Source organism: Hyperolius riggenbachi, chromosome 10 (genome assembly GCF_040937935.1).
Source record: "Hyperolius riggenbachi isolate aHypRig1 chromosome 10, aHypRig1.pri, whole genome shotgun sequence".
Classification (NCBI taxonomy): Eukaryota; Metazoa; Chordata; class Amphibia; order Anura; family Hyperoliidae; genus Hyperolius; species Hyperolius riggenbachi.
Genome location: NC_090655.1, coordinates 81,409,566 through 81,433,275, shown reverse-complemented (window position 1 = coordinate 81,433,275; position 23,710 = coordinate 81,409,566). Strand labels below are relative to the sequence as shown.

Sequence of the window (23,710 nt, the reverse complement as noted above, 5' to 3'; positions counted from 1 at the left end):
GCATTGCCCAAAACAACCCATTGTGATCACTTTGGGTGAGGAGTCCAGCTGTGTGCACGTTAGAAGATTAGTATGGCTCTGTAAAATGAGAAGGCCTCTCTTTACAGATAGGAGTTTAATTGTTTCTTTAGCCTGAATTTTGTTGTCTTTGTGTTTAATTGTGTTTCTATATAGTTTTCTCATCCTAAGTGAGGCACCCGGAAACTTGTTACATATTATAATGAGCGTAACTTGACCTACTTCTTCTATGGTAAGGATACTATATTGTTAGCTATCTGGTCATTGAGATGTATTACAATTTGCTTCATTGTACAACATCCAGTGAATATTTCGAAGGTTCGGTAGCACATTACAGGAAACAGCTCTGTTTAGCCCAAGGATGTTCATAATAATGTCTCAGTTACACATTCTCTTCATTATATAGGAACACAATGACACCCTTTTGTATGTGTGTATATATGTTATTCCTGGGCAGACTAGACCGTTTTGACATATCTGCAAGACTTGAACCAGCTATCACACATCTTCCTGTATCACTGCTCCAGTATGGGTCGATTTGTGCAAGTCCTTTTCTTGGTTATGTGTGGAGTCATGGCCGTGGTTCTCTCTCACGAGGTGGAATTGGGTGAGTACTGTTATTGTCCCTTACACACAATATGCAACTCACTGGGGATGATTTACTAACATTATCCAGGGTTGGGAAACTCTGGTGAACACAGCAAAGTGATTTATAAGAGAATGTTTGCTGATAGGAGGCTAAAGTTTCCAACCCTCAACTAAGTCATATAGAACTAATGCTGAAGGGTCTCTGTGTGCAGTGTTATAGTTGTGTACAGGTAGGTGCAGCAAGCATGGTTTCTTCATGAATCCAAAACAGTACAAATGAGTTGAAAAGCATTTTTATAGCTGATAATTGTTAATGACTCAAGACCAGGGTAGAAGGGCCATTTCAGGTTCACAGGCGTTCTTCAACGTTACCAGATTAGGCCATATGGGGGTACATTTACTAAACTGCTGTAATTAGAACAGGGCTGGTTCAAGGTGGATCAGTGAATAATGGCACACAGCGCCTATGCATAAAAATGTCGCCGCATTAAAAAGGTACGCTTATCGCTATTTATCGTTAGTACTGCATAATAATGGCGCACAAGGAAAAGAAGAAGAAAAACGGCACACACTAATGTTATTTATCAATAGTGGCACACACTAACGTTATTTATCAATAGTGCAGTTCATTTGCCAAACAGCAGACGTTATTGCCCACAGTAACATTATTTATCAATAGCGCCCTACATAAACCAAACTGCAGACGTTATTTAACTGCAAAACGGTGAATGGATTTAATGTAACACTGTCAAGGATAGGCACCACTGGTGTGGTCTTAGGGTTAGGCACCATCAGGGGGGTCTTAGGGTTAGGCACCACCAGGGTGGTCTTAGGGTTAGGCACCACCAGAGGGGTGGTTAGGGTTAGACACCACCAGGGGGGTCTTAGGGTTAGGCACCACCAGGGGGGTGTTAGGGTTAGGCACCTCCAGGGGGGTGATAGGGTTAGGCACCTCCAAGGGGGGTTTAGGGGTTAGGGATAGGTACAGAGAGGGTTATTTGTGTTAACGCTAAATAACAATAAGGCTTTAACGTTAAATAACAATAAGGCTTTAACGTTAAATAGCGATAAGCGGCAACACCGTGCGCCATTATTTGCAGGCGCCATTTTCAGATGGATCTGGTTCAAGGGCCACTGGAGCAAACTTAAAGAGGAGCTTCAGCCTAAACAAACATACTGTCATTAAGTTACATTAGTTATGTTAATTAAAATAGATAGGTAATATAATCTCTTACCCACCTTGTTTTAGAAGAACAGGCATATGCTTGTGATTTCATGAGGGCAGCCATCTTTTTGGTTGAAAGGAGGTGACAGGGAGCATGAGAAACAGTTCCAACCGTCCTGTGTCCTGACCATCCCACCCAGTTGCTAGGCAAGAAGAACAACAACATCAGAAATCCCATCATACTTTGCACAGTATGAGGGGAAAAATGCCTGGGCAATTTTCTTTGATGGGCGGAGCTTAGCTTCTATGCAGCCAAAAGATGAGGTTTGGATAAGAAAAATGAAGTTCTCATCCTGTGAAACTGTTAAAGAAACACCAAGCCTTTTCAGTGCTGCTGAGTAGATTTTTAGTCTGGAGGTTCACTTTAAGCTTGGGGCCCCCCTACCCCCCCTTCAAGGAAAAATAGCCCCCAGGGCCCCTAAGCCGACTGCAGCCCCCAACCCCCTTTAGTCTTCACCTGACTAATGAATTATGGTGTTAAAGGGAACCTGAAGTGAGTACAATTATTTGAAATAAACACATGACGTAGCTGCAAATGAATATTACATACTAACCTCACCGTCAGTTCCTCTCAGAAGCTCACCATTTTCTTCTTATAGTGATCCCTTCCAGTTCTGACAATATTTTGTCAGAACTGAAATATACCAGTTGCTGTCAGTTATATATCAGCAGCTGTCAGTTACAACTGAATGCGCAATGTAATGTCCATGCTTTTCTGTAGCTTAACCACTTAACGACCGCCCACTGCACGTGGGTGGCCGGAAAGTGGATCCCGCAAGGACCGCCGCATGTACGAGAGGCGGCGGTCCTTGTACGGGCATGGGCGGAGCGATCGCGTCATCCGTGACGCGATCCTCCGCCGGGGATCGATGGCCGGGGATTTAGCCTCCAGCTCGCCGGCCACTTAGCAGCGCCGGCGGGCGGAGTAAGGAAGAAATCCGCTGATCCATTTGTATAATAGGCTTTGTAATGTATACAAAGCCTATTATACAGGCTGCCTCCTGCCCTGGTGGTCCCAGTGTCCGAGGGACCACCAGGGCAGGCTGCAGCCACCCTAGTCTGCACCCAAGCACACTGATTTCCCCCCCCCTGCCCCCTGATCGCCCACAGCACCCCTCAGACCCCCCCCTGCCCACCCCCAGACCCCTGTTTGCACCAAATCACCCCCCTAATCACCCATCAATCACTCCCTGTCACTATCTGACGACACTATTTTTTTTAAATTCCCTAAACTGCCCCCTGCTCCCTCCTGATCACCCCCCACCCCTCAGATTCTCCCAGACCCCCCCCCCCCCTATGTACTGTATGCCTCTATCCCCCCTGATCACCTGTCAATCACCTGTCAATCACCCATCAATCACCCCCTGTCACTGCCACCCATCAATCAGCCCCTAACCTGCCCCTTACGGGCAATCTGATCACCCACCCACACCAATAGATCGCCCGCAGATCCGACATCAGATCACCTTCCAAATGCATTGTTTACATCTGTTCTCTACCCTAAACACCCACTAATTACCCATCAATCACCCATCAATCACCTCCTATCACCACCTGTCACTGTTACCCATCAGATTAGACCCTAATCTGCCCCTTGCGGGCACCCAATCACCCGCCTACATGCTCAGATTGCCCCCCCTTATCAATTCGCCAGTGCAATATTTACATCTGTTCTTCCCTGTAATAACCCACTGATCACATGTCAATCACCCATCAATCACCCCCTGTCACTGCCACCCATCAATCACCCCCTGTCACTGCCACCCATCAATCAGCCCCTAACCTGCCCCTTGCGGGCAATCTGATCACCCACCCACACCCATAGATCAAGACTATTCAAGACTACTCCTCACGGTTTAAGGCCCCTAAAATGCCAGGGCAGTATAGGAACCCCACAAATGACCCCATTCTAGAAGACACCCAAAGGTATTCCGTTAGGAGTATGGTGAGTTCATAGAAGATTTTATGTTTTGTCACAAACTAGCGGAAAATGACACTTTGTGAAAAAAAAAACAATTAAAATCAATTTCCGCTAACTTGTGACAAAAAATAAAATCTTCTATGAACTCACCATACTCCTAACGGAATACCTTGGGGTGTCTTCTTTCTAAAATGGGGTCATTAGTGGGGTTCCTATACTGCCCTGGACTTTTAGGGGCCCTAAACCGTGAGGAGTAGTTTTGAAACAAAAATGACCTGTGAAACCCTAAAGGTACTCATTGGACTTTGGGCCCCTTAGCGCAGTTAGGGTCCAAAAAAGTGCCACACATGTGGTATCGACGTACTCAGGAGAAGTAGTATAATGTGTTTTGGGGTGTATTTTTACACATACCCATGCTGAGTGGGAGAAATTTCTCTGTAAATGGACAATTGTGTGTAAACAAAATCAAACAATTGTCATTTACAGAGATATTTCTCCCACCCAGCATGGGTATGTGTAAAAATACACCCCAAAACACATTATACTACTTCTCTTGAGTACGGCGGTACCACATGTGTGGCACTTTTTTACACCCTAAGTGCGCTAAGGGGCCCAAAGTCCAATGAGTACCTTTAGGATTTCACAGGTCATTTTGCGACATTTGGTTTCAAGACTACTCCTCACGGTTTAGGGCCCCTAAAAGTCCAGGGCAGTATAGGAACCCCACAAATGACCCCATTATAGAAAGAAGACACCCAAAGGTATTCCGTTAGGAGTATGGTGAGTTCATAGAAGATTTTATTTTTTGTCACAAGTTAGCGGAAAATGACACTTTGTGAAAAAAAAACAATTAAAATCAATTTCCGCTAACTTGTGACAAAAAATAAAATCTTCTATGAACTCACCATACTCCTAACGGAATACCTTGGGGTGTCTTCTTTCTAAAATGGGGTCATTAGTGGGGTTCCTATACTGCCCTGGCATTTTAGGGGCCCTAAACCGTGAGGAGTAGTCTTGAAACAAAAATGACCTGTGAAATCCTAAAGGTACTCATTGGACTTTGGGCCCCTTAGCGCAGTTAGGGTCCAAAAAAGTGCCACACATGTGGTATCGCCGTACTCAGGAGAAGTAGCATAATATGTTTTGGGGTGTATTTTTACACATACCCATGCTGAGCGGGAGAAATATCTCTGTAAATGGACAATTGTGTGTAAAAAAAAATCAAACAATTGTCATTTACAGAGATATTTCTCCCACCCAGCATGGGTATGTGTAAAAATACACCTCAAACACATTATACTACTTCTCCTGAGTACGGCAATACCACATGTGTGGCACTTTTTTTCAGCCTAACTGCGCTTAGGGGCCCAAAGTCCAATGAGCACCTTTAGGCTTTACAGGGGTGCTTACAATTAGGCACCCCCCAAAATGCCAGGACAGTAAACACACCCCACAAATTACCCCATTTTGGAAAGTAGACACTTCAAGGTATTCAGAGAGGAGCATAGTGAGTCCGTGGCAGATTTCATTTTTTTTTGTCACAAGTTAGCAGAAATGGAAACTTTTTTTTTTCTTTTTTGTCACAAAGTGTCATTTTCCACTAACTTGTGAGAAAAAATAAAATCTTCTATGAACTCACCATGCCTCTCAGTGAATACTTTGGGATGTCTTCTTTCCAAAATGGGGTCATTTGGGGGGTATTTATACTATCCTGGAATGCCCCTCATGAAACATGACAGGTGGTCAGAAAAGTCATAGATGCTTCAAAATGGGAAAAATCACTTTTTGCACCATAGTTTGTAAACGCTATAACTTTTACCCAAACCAATCAATATAGGCTGAATGTGTTTTTTTTTTAATTAAAAACATGTTTGTCCACATTTTTCGTGCTGCATGTATACAGAAATTTTACTTTATTTGAAAAATGTCAGCACAGAAAGTTAAAAAATCATTTTTTTTGACAAAATTCATGTCTTTTTTGATGAATATAATAAAAAGTAAAAATCGCAGCAGCAATCAAATAGCACAAAAAGAAAGCTTTATTAGTGACAAGAAAAGGAGCCAAAATTAATTTAGGTGGTACGTTGTATGAGCGAGCAATAAACCGTGAAAGCTGCAGTGGTCTGAATGGAAAAAAATGGTCTGGTCCTTAAAGAGACTCTGTAACATTAAAAAGATCCCCTGGGGGGTACTCACCTCGGGTGGGGGAAGCCTCCGGATCCTAATGAGGCTTCCCACGCCGTCCTCTGTCCCACGGGGGTCTCGCCGCAGCCCTCCGAACAGCCGGCGACTGTGCCGACTGTCAGTTCAATATTTACCTTTGCTGGCTCCAGCGGGGGCGCTGTGGCGACTTTCGGCACGGAAATAGACGGAAATACCTGATCTCCGTCGGGTCCGCTCTACTGCGCAGGCGCCGGAAACTTGCGCCTGTGCAGTAGAGCAGACCCGACGGCGATCGGGTATTTCCGCCTACTTCGGCGCCGACAGCCGTCAGAGCGCCTGCGCAGGAGCCAGGAAGGTAAATATTACGTCACCGCTGCACGGAGGGCTGCAGCGAGACCCCTGACGGGTGGAGGACGGCGTGGGAAGCCTCATTAGGATCCGGAGGCTTATCCCACCCGAGGTGAGTACCCCCCAGGGGCCGTTTTGTCGTTACAGTTCCTCTTTAAGGGGGGTAAAGCCCACGGTCCTCAAGTGGTTAAGTGGGCACTATTACAGTTTAACAGTGTGCTGACCAGAAAGCTGTTATGGGGTAATGGCCATTTTTAAAATGGAGAATGGAGCATTCCATTAATCACAGTGGACAAATGGGATGCCGGAGAGGAGAAAAAGATTGAGGTGTAGACTACACAGGAGGTAAGTATGACCTGTGTATGGTTATTTTGACTTTTTATTTTCAATTCAGGTTCTCTTTAAGGTCAGTAATGCTGCTTATGTGATCAGTGTGGATGGTTTGCTTATGGTCAGTAAAGTTACAGTGGGGAGTAGACAGCGTGGCCTGCGGCGGGGCCCCCTGTACTGGACGGGGGCCTTGGAGCAATTGCCCTCTTTGCCTCATTGACATCGCTGTCCCTGAATTAGAATAACGTGTAACATTTTATTTTAAGTTAGATAGATCTAAAATAATGTAGCCACACTTACTGGCCCGCCTGGCTGTGTTGCTGATCCCAGCTGAGTCTCCTAAGTGGGTATTCCAAAGTTTTGAATCTTTGGTGGGAGCTTTGCACATGCATGCACGCCACGCACAGGGCCGGATTTAGGGCAAGGCCTATAGGCCATGGCCTAGGGCACCACAGGAGCAAGGGCACCAAACCAGCAGGGTAAACTTGTGCAAGCTTGCAAATGCTGCAATGCAGGGAGATCAGGCGAGCACCTGACTGCGGTACTCTGCTGCTAGCCGCCTGGGCAGCAGCCACCTTGATCTCTGTGCACGTTCGCATTGTGGCTGGTGGCTATGGACTTGGGCAGCATTGGAGACGGAAAGGAAGAGGAAACTTCTGCACTGGAGACGAGCGGAGAAATGAGTGACACTGATGGTTGCTGCGGTGTGAAGGTGAGCTGGCTACCTATACTGAAGGGAGGTGGGAAAATGAGGAATTAAGGGAGTCATCTGGCTACCTATACTGGTGGGAAAGGGGGAGGGGTCAACTGGCTACCTATACTGGGGGGGGGGGGGTCATCAGGCTACCTATACTAGAGGGAAAGGGGGGAGGAGTCATTTGGCTATGTATACTAGAGGGGAGGGGTGAGGGGTCATCTGGCTACCTATACTGGAGAAAAGGGGATCATCTCGCTACCTATACTGAAGGGGGGCGGCTGGTGACAGTGGCCTTGGGTGGTAAAGAGCACAAATCCGGCCCTGGCCACGCATACATGTAAAGTAAAAAGGCAGATATTCTGAGGCTTTCATATTACCGATATTCTACCACTAGTAGTAAATAGTAAAATATCGGTAATCTGTACTGATATTTTACTATGTCTTAACGGGAATATGTGAGGAATATGGATTATGGTTGTTTCCTTTTAAACAATACCAATTGCTTGGCAGTCCTGTTGATCTCTTTGGCTGCAGTAGTGGCTGAATCACACACCTGAAACAAGCATGCAGCTAATCCAGTCTGACTTCAGTCAGAGCACCTGATCTGCATGCTTCTTGAGGGGCTGTGGCTAAAAGTATTAGAGACACAGAATCAGCAGGAGAGTCAGGCAACTGGCAGTATTTTAGAAGGAAAGGATCCATATCCTTCTCAGTTTAGGCTCCCTTTAAAGTAACCCTACTTTCACACAGAACCCTCCCTTTACAGATGCCTAACCCTAAGACCTTCCTCTACCTGTACCTAACAACCCCCCTTCTAGCCTTAATCTACCCCCACTGCAAAGCTCCTGCGCCCTTTTTTCCCGATTCTGCGCGCCACAGTTCTGCATGTGTGGATCCTGGATGCCGCGATTGCACATGCATTATGCTTTGATGCACCAATTATGAATCTGGTGCCTATGTAAAGCAGCCATGACCATAGCTGGTTCTGATTCATCTGTCAAATCTGATGGTATTGTATGACCGTCCCCAGGGTTTTTACTTTGGCTTTTTTTTTTGTATTATCTGCTCTGCCACCTGCCTCAACCCCTGGACCATCTACTGCACAGGTGTCGAACTCCAGGCCTAGAGGGCCAGATCCATGCCAGTGTTTAAGATGGACTGAGAAAAGGAGAAATGTGTTCTATCTGATGGACCACACCTTTCCCAATTCAGACCCATCAATTATTTTGAGCTTGGTCAAAAATGTGTGAGGACCTCGGCCCTTGAAGGACCGGTTTGACATCCCTCATCTACTGAAATATGCATGAACTCTGCCTGCCCTGATCTCTGTCCATCCTTGATTACGATTGTTTGCCACCTGCCCCGATCCAAACTGTTATTGACTTACTCCTCCTAACTGTGGTGTTACTTGTTCTCCTAAACACTGTTGGGGCATTTCTCATTGGTGCCACCTGGTGGGGCTAGGTAGTCCATTGCCTCTTGCGAGATGCTCTGGTGAAGACTAAAGATGATCAATATGATGCAAATATTTAGGCGTTTGTGAGATTTATGTAAATTTTTATGTACTGTATATACTCGCGTATAAGCCTAATTTTTCAGCATGAAAAAATGTGCCAAAACGTTACCCCCTCGGCTTGTATGCGAGTGAGTGTAGCAAAACAGATGGTGGAGCAGGTTTTGTTAATGGCAGAGGAGCGTAAGGATTGCGCACTAGTGATCCTGCTCTTACGAACTTGCGCCCTGCTGTGTCCGTGCCCCTCATCCTCTGCAACATGGTGTGCAGAGTGTGCTGCTCAAGACTATCTGTGTCCCCTGGCTTGTGGAGTGGAGCATGCAAGCAGCGTGTCAGCAGTGCAATGATCGAGGATTCTTCCTGTGTGGCAATCGCTGTGTCTCATATCTATGACACCATCTAGTGGCTTCTTGAGACACAACTGTATGATCCTGGGGCACATCAGGCTATGAGGAGGGGGGCTGACTTATAATGGGGGGACATCTGGCTACTGTTAACGGGCTATATTAGGGAGGGGGCTTATATGTGAGTCATACCCTTTTTCCTGGTTTCTGAGGGAAAAGTGGGTACCTCGGCTTATGCACGCGTCGGCTTATATGCGGTAAATATATGCAGCTTGGAAATGGACCAATCAAGTCCCACCCAGGTTTAAAATGTATTGGTCCATTTTCAAGCTGCATATGTTTGCATAAAAATGTATATACATCTGCATTAACTCCGAAATATTTGCATCTCATTGATCCTCCCTAGTGAAGACCTGTGGTCACTTAGACCCCGTCCTGTGAGAGTACCCTCGCCTCAGTGGGGGAGGTCAAAAGGAAGCCACGTCCCAAACAAATGTCTAGTTTTGGTTAGTGTTAGTAAATCAAGCGTTCAGTATTTTGTGTATTCATAAACTACTACATCTCAGAAATGGCTGTTTTTTCTTTTTATGTTTTGTAGGAATAGTGAAGCCAGGAGGATGCCCAGAAGTCCCTGAAGACCAGGAGAATAACACTGACTGCGTTGAAACAAAAAACAAATGTGACTCTGACCAAATTTGTGATGGAAGCCTTAAATGCTGCGAAACCAAATGTGGATACGACTGCGTACCACCATTTTTCAGTAAGTTTATATCTGTGAAAGATATTTGTTTGCATAGCCGTTGTTATTTACTAGGGATGGGACCTCGAATCTGACGAATCCACGAATCCCTCGAATCTTAAGAAAGATTCGAGATTCGTGGATTCAAATCCCCATGCCATTTTAGCGCATACGAATCCGACGAATCCGCCGCAACGTTTTGCCGCCGCGATCGCTGTGTATACATTACCTGCACCGCTTGTGACGTCATCGCGACCCCCGCCGACCTCGCGTTCCATCGCAGTGTGATGACGTTGATGCCGCCCCGCCTATAGTTCAGTGAAGGCCCGAGGTGTGGACGGTGTGGACGTTGCTCTCGCGTAGAAGACCTGGCTGAGACTGAAGACGGACGGACGGACTGAGAGAGTGAGAACAACAGACAGGTACAGTATGGGGGCAGTAAGAGTACCTACGCTGGTCGGGGGGCACTAGACTGCTGGGGGGGGGGGGCTCGGGCACTGAACTACCTATGCGCCACTAAAATACCTATGCTGGGGGGCACTAAACTACCTATGCTGGGGGGCACTAAACTACCTATGCTGCTGGGGGGCACTAAACTACCTATGCTGCTGGGGGGCACTAAACTACCTATGCAGGTGGGGGGGTCCACTAAACTACCTATGCTGGGGGGCACTAGATTACCTAGATTACCTACCTATGCTGGGGGGCACTAGATTACCTACCTATGCTGGGGGGCACTAGATTACCTACCTATGCTGGGGGGCACTAGACTACCTACCTATGCTGGGGGGCACTAAACTACCTATGCTGCCGGGGGGTACTAAACTACCTATGCTGCTGGGGGGCAATAAACTACCTATGCTGCTGGGGGGCACTAAACTACCTATGCTGCTGGGGGGCCACTAAACTGCCTATGCTGCTGGGGGGCAATAGACTACCTACCTAAAGGCCCCTCTACCTACCTACATATACACCTACCTATACATAAGGCCCTATACCCTGCTACCTATACTGAAGGTCCCTCTACCTACCTACCCACCTACCTAAAGGCCCTTTATACGTACCTACCTACCTAAAGGCCCCTATACCTACCTACCTACATACCTACCTATACTTAAGGCCCTATACCCTGCTACCTATACTGAAGGTCCCTTTACCTACCTACCTACCTACCTAAAGGCCCCTATACCTACCTACATACCTACCTACCTATACTTAAGGCCCCATACCCTGCTACCTATACTGAAGGTCCCTTTATCTACCTACCTAAAGGCCCCTATACCTACCTAAAGGCCCCTATACCTACCTAAAGGCCCCTATACCGACCTACCTACATACCTACCTATACTTAGGGCACTATACCCTGCTACCTATACTGAAGGTCCCTTTACCTACCTACCTACCTATACTGAAGCCACATGTACCTTACTACCTATACTGAAGTCCCCTATACCCTGCTACCTATACTGAAGGCCCATATACCCTGCTACCTATACTGAAGGCCCATATACCCTGCTACCTATACTGAAGGCCCATATACCCTGCTACCTATACTGAAGGCCCATATACCTTGCTACCTATACTGCAGGCCCCTATACCTTGCTACCTATACTGAAAGCTACCAATATTGAAGGCACCCATACCTAGCTAGCTATACTGAAGGCACCTTTACCTCGCTACCTATGCCTGGGTACCTATACTGCGGGCAACTATACCACGGATCGCACAATTCTTATGTGCAGGATTCGTTCGATTCGGGATTCGAAAGGTTCGAGATATTCGAGAACCTTTTTAGATTCGGATCCGGATTCGAAGAAATTGTGGATTCGTCCCATCCCTATTATTTACTTTTATTTATAATGCACCAATACATTACTCTGCAGAAGGCTCCTTGGCATTTTCCCCCATCGTGGGGGAAGTAATATAGAGCACACTATAATAGGGGTTACTGCAAAAAAAAAAGAAGCATTCAATTGCGGATCAGAATAATAATGAGAACATTGGTAAAAAAAAACCACTAGAATAAGGAGACATTATAAAGAGGGGCACCCGGGCACTGTAATAGGGGGTAGTGAAATAAACAGCCAGACCCACTTTTAACCACTTCACCACTGAGGGGTTTTACCCCCTGAGCACCAGAGCAATTTTCACCTTTCAGCGCTCCTTCCATTCATTCGTCTATAACTTTATTATTACTTATCGCAATGAAATGAACTATATCTTGTTTTTTTCGCCACCAATTAGGCTTTCTTTAGGTGGGACATTATGCCAAGAATTATTTTTTTCTAAATGTGTTTTAATGGGAAAATAGGAAAAATGTGGGGAAAAAATAATTATTTTTCAGTTTTCGGCCATTATAGTTTTTAAATAATGCATGCAACTGTAATTAAAACCCATGAAACGTATTTGCCCTTTTGTCCCGGTTATAAAACCATTTAAATTATGTCCCTATCACAATGTTTGGCGCCAATATTTTATTTGGAAATAAAGGTGCATTTTTTTCAGTTTTGCGTCCATCCCTAATTACAAGCCCATAGTTTATAAAGTAACAGTGTTATACCCTCTTGACATAAATATTTAAAAAGTTCAGTCCCTAAGGTAACTATTTATGTATTTTTTTTAATTGTAAATTTTTTAATTTTTTTTTAATTACAAAAAAAAAAAAAAAATGGGGAGTGTGGGAGGTAATGAGTTAATTTTATGTGTAAAAGTCATTTATTTGTATGTGAAAAATGTGTAGGGTGTAGTTTACTATTTGGCCACAAGATGGCCACAGTAACTTTTTGTTTTAATGCGACCTCCAAGCTTCCTTCCGGAAGCTTGGAGGAAGAATAAGGAGGCTGGACACGTGAGTTTTTTCTCACAATGATCGCGCTGCCCATAGGAGAGCAGCTGATCATTGCGGGGCTTAGATCAACGAACGGGAATGGATTTTCCCGTTCATTGATCTCTGGGCGAGCGGGCGGCGGCGGTTTTACTAGCGGCGGGCGGCGTGTTTACGAGCGGGAGCGCGGGCAGCGTCGGGAACGCGGAAAGTACGTGTTTCTCCGTCCCTGGTTTTTAAAGGATGGAAAAAGGGGCGGAGAAATACGTACGCGTGGGGGTAAAGTGGTTAAAGACCATGGCCCATATGCATTTCACTTTTTCTTCTGAGTTTTCTCCTAGGTGATATTTTCAAACCTAGCCAATAAAATACTTTTAAACCATTTACAAACAAGAAAATTCTCAAAATTATTTTTATAGAACTTTTTCACCTACTTTTTGGTACTTTTTCATTGCAGTGCTGAAAAGTTATTTTGGTACTTACCTATTATCCCATCTGGAAAGTTTGGCAGCTTTTTGTTAAAGTTCTGTTTGATCTTCTAGCCAGATCTAACCATTTTTGGAAAGCTAAAAGTCCCAGCTTGCCTTTGCACTGGGTATGGAGTCAACGCGATGCCCCATTCCCAAGTTAGGGGGGGATTTGGGGGACGGGTGTCCCCTGCACTTTGCTGCACAGTGGAATTGAGTCTCCTGCCCATGCCAGTAAGACAGAGAGGAGATGAGGGTGCATAGCTGCTCCTTCATCTGTAATGAGAGATAACTTGAGATAAGTTTTGAAGACACAGGTTTATGCTGTGAAGGAAGAAGATCTACCAGGTGTTTTGCTTATCATCATGTCCGGTTCGTCCTGTACTTCTGTAATTGCACTTTCTGCAGCCAAGTTCAGGGGACACCCTTCCTTCAAAACCCCATAACTTAGGAACTGAGCAGGGGCGTAACTAGACATCTCTGGACCCCCCCTGCAAAACTTCCCCACTTCCCTCACTTTCTGCACAGGAAAACTGAAGACCAGTGTGTTTTCCACATGCAGATAAAAATACTTAGACTTAAAGGATATGTCAGGCAATCTATGCTACCCCCAGATCAACTTACCCGGGGCTTCCTCCAGCCCCTTGCAGCCAACAAGTCCCTCATCGCAGCTCTGCTCCCAGTACATACAAACACACACAGCTGTATTATTTTACTACATGAGAGCACATGCTATATGGAGGAACAACAATGACATACTTAACATAAGATATAGTATTCACTGTAACTTTGGCAAAACATTCAGAATGTCACTGATTGATACTATAATTGCAGGATCTTGGACTCAGTATGAGACAACAAGCTCTCAATGAGGCAGCAACAGTCAGACATCAATCTTACCCACTCCATTGTGTTGTAAAAGTAATCAGACACCATAAAGTCATTAGCATGTGTGTGATAAGAATATAGGAATGTCTTTGGAGTGATTGCTGAATGAGGGACAGTCTACAACTTTTTTTCAAAATGTGACTACTTTGTTTGTAAGGTTGTACATGAAGTCATCAGAACTTTGCAGCAGTAAGAGACAGATGTTTTTTTACAAACCCTAGGGAGTAGGGACAGTGTACAAATTCCAAAGTGTGTATGATTCCTTATCTGTGTGGTGGACACATGCAGTCAATATAACAATGGTGCGAGGGCAGAATACGTTTTTTCTCTCCATGCCCTTAGTTGTCAGTCTGTCAAACTTTTCCCCCCACACGCCCCCCTCTGGCTTCTGGGCCCCCTGCGGAGGTATCCCTTGCAGTGTCTATTGTTACGCCCCTGGAACTGAGCATCATACCGACTTGGGACCCAACAGAAAGCAGGGACTTTCAGCTTTTCAAAAATGGTCAGATCTTCCTGGGGGAGCAACAGAACTTTAACAAAAAGCTGCCAAACTTTCCAGATTGGATAATACGTAAGTACCGTTAATTTGAACAGAAGATGACATATTATCTCCTAGGAGAATATTAAGGTCAAAAAGTGAATTGCATATGGGCCCATGCAGGCCCGTTTCTAGGGCCGTGCGGCCTATGCGGGCGCCCTGGGCGCCGAAGGAGTTGTGGGCGCTGTAATGGAGGGGAGAGTCAGCCGCGGGGAGGGCAGCCCGACCTCTCCCTCCCTCACCGTGGGCCGCCCTCCGTGCTCCCCCCTCCGAGTCTGACTGCAGGGAAGGGAAGCGCTGTGTAGGGAGGGCAACTCACCTCCCTGGTTCCAATCACCGCCGGTCTCCTCTTCTCTTTATAGCCGCTGATACACACTTTGCTTCCTGTTTAGCCGGAAGCAGAGTGTGTATCAGCGGCTGTGAGGAGAAGACAGAAGAGGAAACCGGTGGCGATTGGAACCAGGGAGGTGAGTTGCTCTCCCTACACAGCGCTTCCCTGCAGTCAGACTTGGACGGGGAGCACAGAGGGCGGCCCGCGGAGAGGAAGGGAGGGAGAGGTCGGGCTGCCCTCCCCGCGGCTGACTCCCCCCTCCATACTGGGGGTAGCTACCTATCTAACCTATACTGGGGGGGCACCTACCTAATCTAACCTATACTGGGGGCACCTACCTAATCTAACCACATTGGGGAGCACCTACCTAATCTAACCACACTGGGGGGCACCTACCTAATCTAACCTATACTGGGGGGCACCTACCTAATCTAACCTATACTGGGGGGCAGCTACCTATCTAACCTATACTGGGGGCCACCTACCTAATCTAACCTATACTGGGGGGCACCTACCTAATCTAACCACACGGGGGGGGGTCACCTACCTAATCTAACCTATACTGGGGGGCACCTACCTAATCTAACCACACTGGGGGACACCTACCTAATCTAACCACACTGGGGGGCACCTACCTAATCTAACCACACTGGGGGGCACCTACCTAATCTAACCTATACTGGGGGGCAACTACCTAATCTAACCACACTGGGGGACACCTACCTAATCTAACCTATACTGGAGGGCCCCTACCTATCTAACCTGTATTGGGGGCACCTTCCTACCTAGCCTATACTGGTGGCAACTATACTGACTACCTATATTGGAGGCACCTACCTAACTAACCTATACTGGGGGCACCTACCTATCTAACCTAGGCTGGGGGCAACAATTCTGACTCCCTATACTAGAGGCACCCATCTAGCTAACCTGTACTGGGGGCACCTACCTATCTAACCTATACCGGGGGCACCTGCCTATCTAACCTATGCTGGAGGCAACTATACCGGCTACCTATACTGGAGGCACCTACCTGGCTACCTATACTGGGGCAACTATAATGAAGGCACCTATGCCTGGCTACCTATACTATGCCTATCTACCTAAACTGGGGGGACCTATAGCTGGCTACCTATACTGGGTGCAACTAGACCTGGCTAACCTACACTGCGGGCATGTATACCTGGCCCCGCGGGGGGAGAGGGCCCAATTTTAACCCTCGCCCTGGGTGCATTTTAGCCTAGAAACTGCCCTGGGCCCATGTCTCCTGCAAAATAAATGCAGGGGTTCCTTTAGATCCAAAAATTAGTTACAAAGGTTCCTTAAGATCCCAAAAATATTTGCAGGGTTCCCCCAGGGTAAAAAGGTTGAGAAAGGCTGCCTTAACCACTATGCAGGTAGGATAGTCAAGGAAGTACAGCTGAGTCAGTAGCAATCTGTTCTCAGGGCCGGATTTGTACTCTTTACCACCCTAGGCCACAGTCACCAGCCACCCCCCTTCAGTATAGGTAGCGAGATGACCCCTCCCCCTTCCCTCTAGTATAGGTAGCCTGATGACCCCCCCCCCCCCAGTTTAGGTAGCCAGACAACTCCTCCCCCCTTTCACTCCAGTATAGGTAGCCAGATGACCCTTCCCTCTAGTATACGTAGCCAGATGACTCCTCCCCCTTTCCCTCCAATAGAGGTAGCCAGATGTAGCCCCCTTTTAGTATAGGTTGCCAGCTTGCCTTCACACTGCAGCAGCCATCTGTGTCATTCATTTCTTTGCTCATCTCCAGTGCAAAAGCTTCCTCTTCCTTTCTGTCTCCAATGCTGCCCAAGTCCATAGCCACAATGCAAACATGCACAGAGACAGAGAGCAAGGTGGCTGCTGCACAGGCGACTAGCAGCAGAGTACCGCGGTCAGGCACTCGCCTGATCTCCCCGCATTGCAGCACTTGCAAATGCTGCACCAGTTTAGCCTGCTGCTTTGGTGCCCTTCCTCCTGTGGTGACCTAGGCCATGGCCTAGGGGGCCTTGGCCTAAATCTGGCCCTGTCTGTTCTGCTACTGACTCAGTAGCATAATACTGTAATGCTGTATGCAGGCGTTACGACCTAGCTAAATAAACATTTCTTTTACAAACAGAAACACAGCGTAGCTGAGCTTTTTCAATTTAGACATGCTTCATGCAGATTTTAAGTTCGCTCTTAAATCATGGATAGGAAGCAGCTGAAAAGCTTTCACAAATCATATGGTAGTATTAAGTGAGATGATTTACAACAATTTCATGCACAGGTGTTAATTTATGAATATAATTAGGAATAAAATTAACACAAAATTAATTTGTCCTTTATGTTGTTAAATCATGATAAAAAGTGACATTAGCAAAACATTAACATACAAGATAAGACTGAAATTAAGTGAGCAGTGGAAGTTTAAAGAAACAACACCAGTCTCTTTTTCGCTTTATACGTATTAATCCTACATAGAACTAGGTTGTGTTGGTTTTTTCTTTTGTTCTCATGCTAAGGGTTAAGGATTAAGAATTTCTCTGCAGTGGGACTTGGGTCAAACAGTAGTTTAACTTTGACTGATAACAAATTACAATCCATAATACTCCTGCATGATAGAAAAACTCTTAAGTTCGGGGACAGAAAAAAAGCTAATACAAATCTAAAGTTAGATTTTTAGCTTTTAAACATAAAATATGACTATGACATTCCCGGAAAGTCCTATTTAGCAGTAAAATTAGATAATTGTTTATCTCACCAGTTTATTCGGGTTTGCTTAATCTTCTTGAAAAAACAGATTCAGTACAGGGATGGTTGTTTTTCATTAGCTAAGGTGAGCATTGTCTAATGCATTAACAGCTGTATAATATACCTATCTATCTATAGAGATGGCCTGATCAGTTCGCCGGCAGACAGTTCCTTGTGAATTTCCGCTGTACGCGTTCTCGGCGAACTTCGAACATATGGCGTGTTCAAACCCCCCCCTATACAGTACATCATCATGGAGCCAAACTTTGATCCCTTACCTTACAGTCAGCTCAGCAGACACATGGCAGCCAATCAGCTAGCACCCCCTCCTGGACCGCCCACCTCCCTATTAAAAAGCAGTTGCGGTGGCCATAATAGATTCATTCTCTGCTGGCTGCTGACTGTTAGTGAGAGCAGGGTCAGACTTTCTGCAGATAGGTAGGGAAAGCATTAGCTAGGCCAGTGTTCTTGTTACTTACTTGCTGTGAAAGCACTCCAAACAGCCCTTTTGAGAGCTAGTACATCAGTCTCCTGTGTTTTTTTTTTCTGTGTGACACTCCACAGCCCACTGACACCCAGAGCTGTGTGCACACTACTGCTGTTGCTACATTAAGTGGCATGCACAGTACCACTCCAGTGCATTATTTGTAGGAATGTAATGTGATTTCTGCCCTAACTACTTAGCGACCGCCCCACGCCAATGGGCATGGTCGCAGAGGCAGCCCAGGACCGCCTAACGCCAATTGGAGTCAAGTCCTGGGGCTCAATTTGCATGAGATTGCGCGCATGCTGCGCGCGCATCTCATGCTCGGAGGGCAGAGCTCTGCCCCCTCTTCAGTCTCCGAGCGCTCGGGAGACTGTTAGACGGCGTGATCGCCATCTATTTACTTGTACAGCGCTGCGATCACCAGCAGCGCTGTACTGGGTGTCCCTCTGGGGGACCAGAGAGCAATCGGCTCTCATAGGCAGAAGCCTATGACAGCCAAACGCGTGATTGGCCGGCTGGGGGAGAGGGAATTTAGGGGAAAAAAAGAATTAGTAAAAAAACAATCAAAAAGACGCAACATAAATATTTATTAACATAAGTAAACACAAGGGGGGGCGATCAGACCCCACCAACAGAGAGCTCTGTTGGTGGGGAGAAAAGGGGGGGGGGAAATCACTCGTGTGCTGAGTTGTACGGGCCTGCAGCTATGCCTTAAAGAGAATCTGTATTGTTAAAATCGCACAAAAGTAAACATACCAGTGCGTTAGGGGACATCTCCTATTACCCTCTGACACAATTTCGCCGCTCCTCGCCTCATTAAAAGTGGTTAAAACAGTTTTAAAAAGTTTGTTTATAAACAAACAAAATGGCCACCAAAACAGGAAGTAGTACAGTATGTCCACACATAGAAAATACATCCATACACAAGCAGGCTGTATACAGCCTTCCTTTTGAATCTCAAGAGATCATTTGTGTATTTCTTTCCCCCTGTTCTCATGCACTGAAGTTTCAGGCTGCTTGTTTCTTCCTGCAAACAGCTTTGCCCTTGTCTGTAATTCTTCAGTATGTGAAATCCCAGCCAGCTCAGAGGACGATTTATCCAGCTTGTAAAAGATAAGAGAGAAGAGAGAAGCTGCTCTAATCCTAAATAACACACAGGCAGTGTGCAGAGAGGGGCCTGGAAGGGGGAGTTCATAGCAGAACCACAACACTAAAGAACTTGGCAGCCTTCCAGACACAGGCCGACAAGTCTGACAGGGGAAAGATACATTGATTTATTACAGAGACAGTGATAGTATAAAGTGCTGCAGTAAGCCAGAACACATTAGAATAGCTTTTTGAACTTGTAGGATGATAAAAAACAGGATGCAATTTTTGTTACGGAGTCTCTTTAAAGCTGCAGTGGCCCATTTCGTTAAAATTGCTCTGGTCTTTAGGGGGGTTCTAATCTATATTTTAACTGTATGTTTAGAGCACAAAATAATAATTGTATTATTTGGTTTCCTGTAACAGGAAGTCCATGTGAAGATAATCGTGACTGCCCTTGGACACTGAAGTGCTGTGATGGTGTATGTGATAGTGACTGTATCTATCAACCTAAGAACAAAGATACATCAGATGGGAAGCCTGAGTTTGTAAGTATAACAAAGCTGCTTTATCTTGAAGCTGGACTGTAGGAGATAAGGCCCGTACACACGCTGGACTGGAGGCAACGACGGGTCCGTCGTCACCTCCCGCTGGGTGGGCGTCCCAACGACAGTCCGGTGTGTTTACGCGCTGTCGGGGGACTGATACGGCTGTTTCTGAGCGATCCGCCGGGCGGTTCGCTCAGAAACAGCCGTATCAGTCCGCCGACAGTGCGTACACACGCTGGACTGTCGTTGGAACGCCCACCCAGCGGGAGGTGACGACGGACCCATCGTTGCCTCCAGTCCGGCGTGTGTACGGGTCTATACAAAACTCCATTCTGCCCCAACTCCAGTTTTAAAAGTTACTTTAAAGCAGTGGTGTAACTACAATCTGTGCCCCCCCCCCCCCCCCAGTGCAACTTTGATGGGCCCCCCAATGTTTACACCCCTTCCCTTGCCTCCCCTTGGTCCCCTTCACTGCCTTGGGGCCAAACTCACAAGGGTCATAAAACAAGTGCAGCCATTATGATCTTCACACCCATAACAAGTGTAGCCACAAAAACGCCTGATCTGAAGTATAATCCACTGTATGTCAGGAAGGGAAGGTTAGTAGTTGGGGTCCCCCTGCAGGTGTTCTTCCCCTCTAGTTACAGCCCTGCTTTTAAGCGTACCTGTAGTGAAAAAAAAGAAAACATTGGATACTTACTTCAGTAGTGGGAGACCTCTGGATAGTCCTGAATTCAGCAAATAAACTCATACAAATATAGGGAAATCATACAAACTCCAGAGAGATAGAGTCCTGATCACCAGCCAAAATGTAGATGTAATAATTTAGTGCTTCAATGTAAGGATGTTAACTACTGTAAAACACCGGGCTATTTGGAAGTTAGGCATCTGGCAGTTGCAACCAACTGGCAGGTCTGGAGGGAGCAGGCAGAGAAGGATTAAGATTAAATAGGGGGCCTAGGCAAGGAAGCAACTTAGGCTGCCCTTTTTGATTCTTTTGGTAAGTTGAAGTGAGAGATGGGCCAAAGAAGCTTGAATTTAGGCCCCTTGACACCCACTAAACCCCAGGCACTTGCTTAGGTTGCCACATGGATGATCTTGCTCTGAGAACAGGGGCAGAACTGTAGTTGTTTGCAAAGCTGTGAGCAGCAGAAGTGACTTACCAAACCTCTGGATGCCATCTTCTACACTTCCTGCAGCTCCCAGCTACTCTTGTGCATCCATGCACGGCTCTCAGCATGTCACCTGACCCGCATCGAATCACATGCATGCTTTGGGAGCCGTACACAGATGATGCAAAAATAGTAGCTGTGGGCTGCAGGAAGTGTAGAAGACCATGCCCGGAGGTTTGGTAAGTTGCTTCTGCTGCGCACAGATCTGCACGGTGGTAGGTTAGTGTTATTTTAGGGCCATTGCTTGACTTCTCAAGCAACCAGTCAGCACACATATCCAGCATTAGGCAATCCTAGCCTGTGCCAGGTACTGGGGGTCTTACTATACTGAGTTACCACTATCAGAATCCCAAATGTACATTCCCGGCTTATGTGCCGACATACCTGCGCACGAGAGAGAGAGACATAATGATGCAAACAAAGATATATGCTTTTTCTAAATGAATATTTGCTAAAATACATATTATTGTCCATATTACTTGTAGTTCTCTCCACAGAAGTGAAGTAACTCTTTAAATGTAAACATGACAACAGTATATTGCTACTTCTTGCAGTCCAAGTGATTTTATAGGCTTATTTGCGCTGCATTTAAATAATGGACTTATAATCCATATGTATCATATACTGTATATACTCTAGTATAAGTCTAGAAATTTAGGTCTGATTCACTTCATAAAAGTATAGGGTCGACTTATACATGAGTCACGGGCAACACTGAGCACACTGAGTAATGTGTGTACCAATAGTGACATTCCCATTTGCAGCAATTTACCCAGTGGTAAGTGATACTTTGAGGAAAGGAAATGCCAAGAAAGCACAGGTCTGAAAGTCCTGGCAGCAACAATTAACAAGGAAAAGGGCAAGGGGGAAATACTGGGCTGCATAAAAGGTAGTGAACAATTGCAGCACTTGGGGGTCTGGAGGAGGTATTGGCTGCACTTACGGGACAGGACGGGTTAATGGCTGCAATACTGTATGCAGTGCAGTCATTAACTCCTCCTGAGCCCCAAATGCAGCCATTCACTTTGCTGGGTAGACTTATACTTGAGTCGATAAAAAATTCCAGCTTAAGAGAGTTGGATATTGGAGTCAACTTATACACAAGTTCAACTTGTATTTGAGTATATGCGGATAGTTCAAAGGGTTAACATTATGTGGTTCGGTTGCAATAGATATAATTCTTGGTGTAATTTGCCTGATTAAAACAGAAGGTACTTGCAATAATTAAGCTTTAAGTGAACATCTGTGGTCACCCACAATGCACCACTACTGAATAAGTGAATTATTTATTTATGCCCCTTTAGCCAGACGTACATCCATAACCGATGGCGTACAGCAAGCTTTACACTTTACAGAGCCACATCAACTCAACATGCAGACAGGCTACATTTAGCAATGTGATATTAAATTGTACAGCTCTTACAGAATAATTAGAAGGTTTTTATCTCAACAAAACAATTGATTATTTTTTCTGTTCTCTTTTTCAGTAAAAGAAGAGACATTGAATGGAAAAAATTTTGAGCCGTTGCTTGGAAAAACAACAACTTGTAGATGATAGAATAAATACTAATCAGAAGCACTGTATTGTTGGTATTATTGGTGTATGTTATATAGCATGAAAGTAGGCATCAGGCAGCCAAAAATAGTATAGTAATAGCTGGTAAAGAATTAGGTCATTGTTGCCTGATTATTTTTGGTCATGCTGAATGGCAATCCAATGTTTGCATAGGTATTGTTTGTTCAACACACTCAGCTAACCTGCTTATGGTTGTGGTGGCATATGCAATCAAAAAGGCATTGAAGTAATTTGGGCACCGAAGAAAGCCGCTAGTGAAATATCAGTAAATTTACCAATTTTCCACTACTCAATTACAATAGTAAAATAGCGGTAAAGAAGATTACCAATGTTTTACTAACATCTAACCCTGTTCTCACAAAATCCCTCCCTCTGCCAATGCCTAACCCTAACCGATCCCCTGCTGCAAAATGTCTAACCCTAACCGACCTCCCAACTAATGCCTAAACCTAATTGATCCCATGCTGCAAAATGCCTAACCCTGACCAACCCCCAACCAATGCCTGACCATAAACAATGTCCTGCATTGATTAAGTAGTAGAATTTTTATTAATTTTACATTTATTGTACTAGTTGCTTTCGCTGGCGCCCTTTTTATTGGGTGCCTTATTCACATGTATGCCCCCTTTAGGTCTAGTTACATTTTGATGATGATATCCTCCTTCCTGTCTTTTCTCTTTCATATGAGTGGATATGGAAATGTACAGTTACCCTTAACACAGACAGGGCCCAGAGCTGTGAGCACCCCCAACTACTTACTTACCCTTTCTACCTCTAATACAAGAGTCTATCCTCCAGATTGTGTGTTGGTTTGGTCCCACTTGCAGTGGATTGGGAGGGGGGGGGGGGGGGGGGTTGGTCATGATGGCTGCACTTCTTATATGACCCCTGGCAGGCTGGGGAGGAGGTGTAACAAAAGGGTGTGGGGGGGGGGGGGTAAAGGGGATAGAGTGTTGGAGGGGGCATACAAGTTTTGCTGGTGGGGCATATGATTTTTAGGTACACCCCTGCCTCTGTAAAGCCATACATAAACATGGATGATAAAGGGGTTTGCTGTGTCATATCCATTCCCATACATCTTCCCTGCAAGCCCTGCATTAGCAAGTACTAGATATGGACAATGAGATGCCAGGTATTCTAGCTTGAATGCAAAATGAATCCATATTG

General features: G+C 45.7%; 1 protein-coding gene across 1 annotated transcript; it reads left to right on the top strand.

The window, feature by feature from the left end:
• The first annotated feature begins 404 nt into the window (after window positions 1-404).
• On the top strand, window positions 405-22,543 carry LOC137534700 (WAP four-disulfide core domain protein 12-like). The gene is made up of 4 exons (XM_068256314.1): window positions 405-625; window positions 9,746-9,907; window positions 19,674-19,795; window positions 22,455-22,543. The coding sequence occupies exons 1-4, from the start codon at window positions 547-549 to the stop codon at window positions 22,455-22,457; spliced, it is 366 nt and encodes a 121-aa protein (XP_068112415.1). The 5' UTR covers window positions 405-546; the 3' UTR covers window positions 22,458-22,543.
• The last annotated feature ends 1,167 nt before the right edge of the window (window positions 22,544-23,710 follow it).

Coding starts and splice junctions, on each gene's coding strand:
- LOC137534700 (XM_068256314.1), top strand. CDS start 547: ATGGGTCGATTTGTGCAAGTCCTTTTCTTGGTTATGTGTGGAGTCATG. Junction 626..9,745: donor CTCTCACGAGGTGGAATTGG/GTGAGTACTGTT, acceptor TATGTTTTGTAG/GAATAGTGAAGCCAGGAGGA. Junction 9,908..19,673: donor CTGCGTACCACCATTTTTCA/GTAAGTTTATAT, acceptor TTCCTGTAACAG/GAAGTCCATGTGAAGATAAT.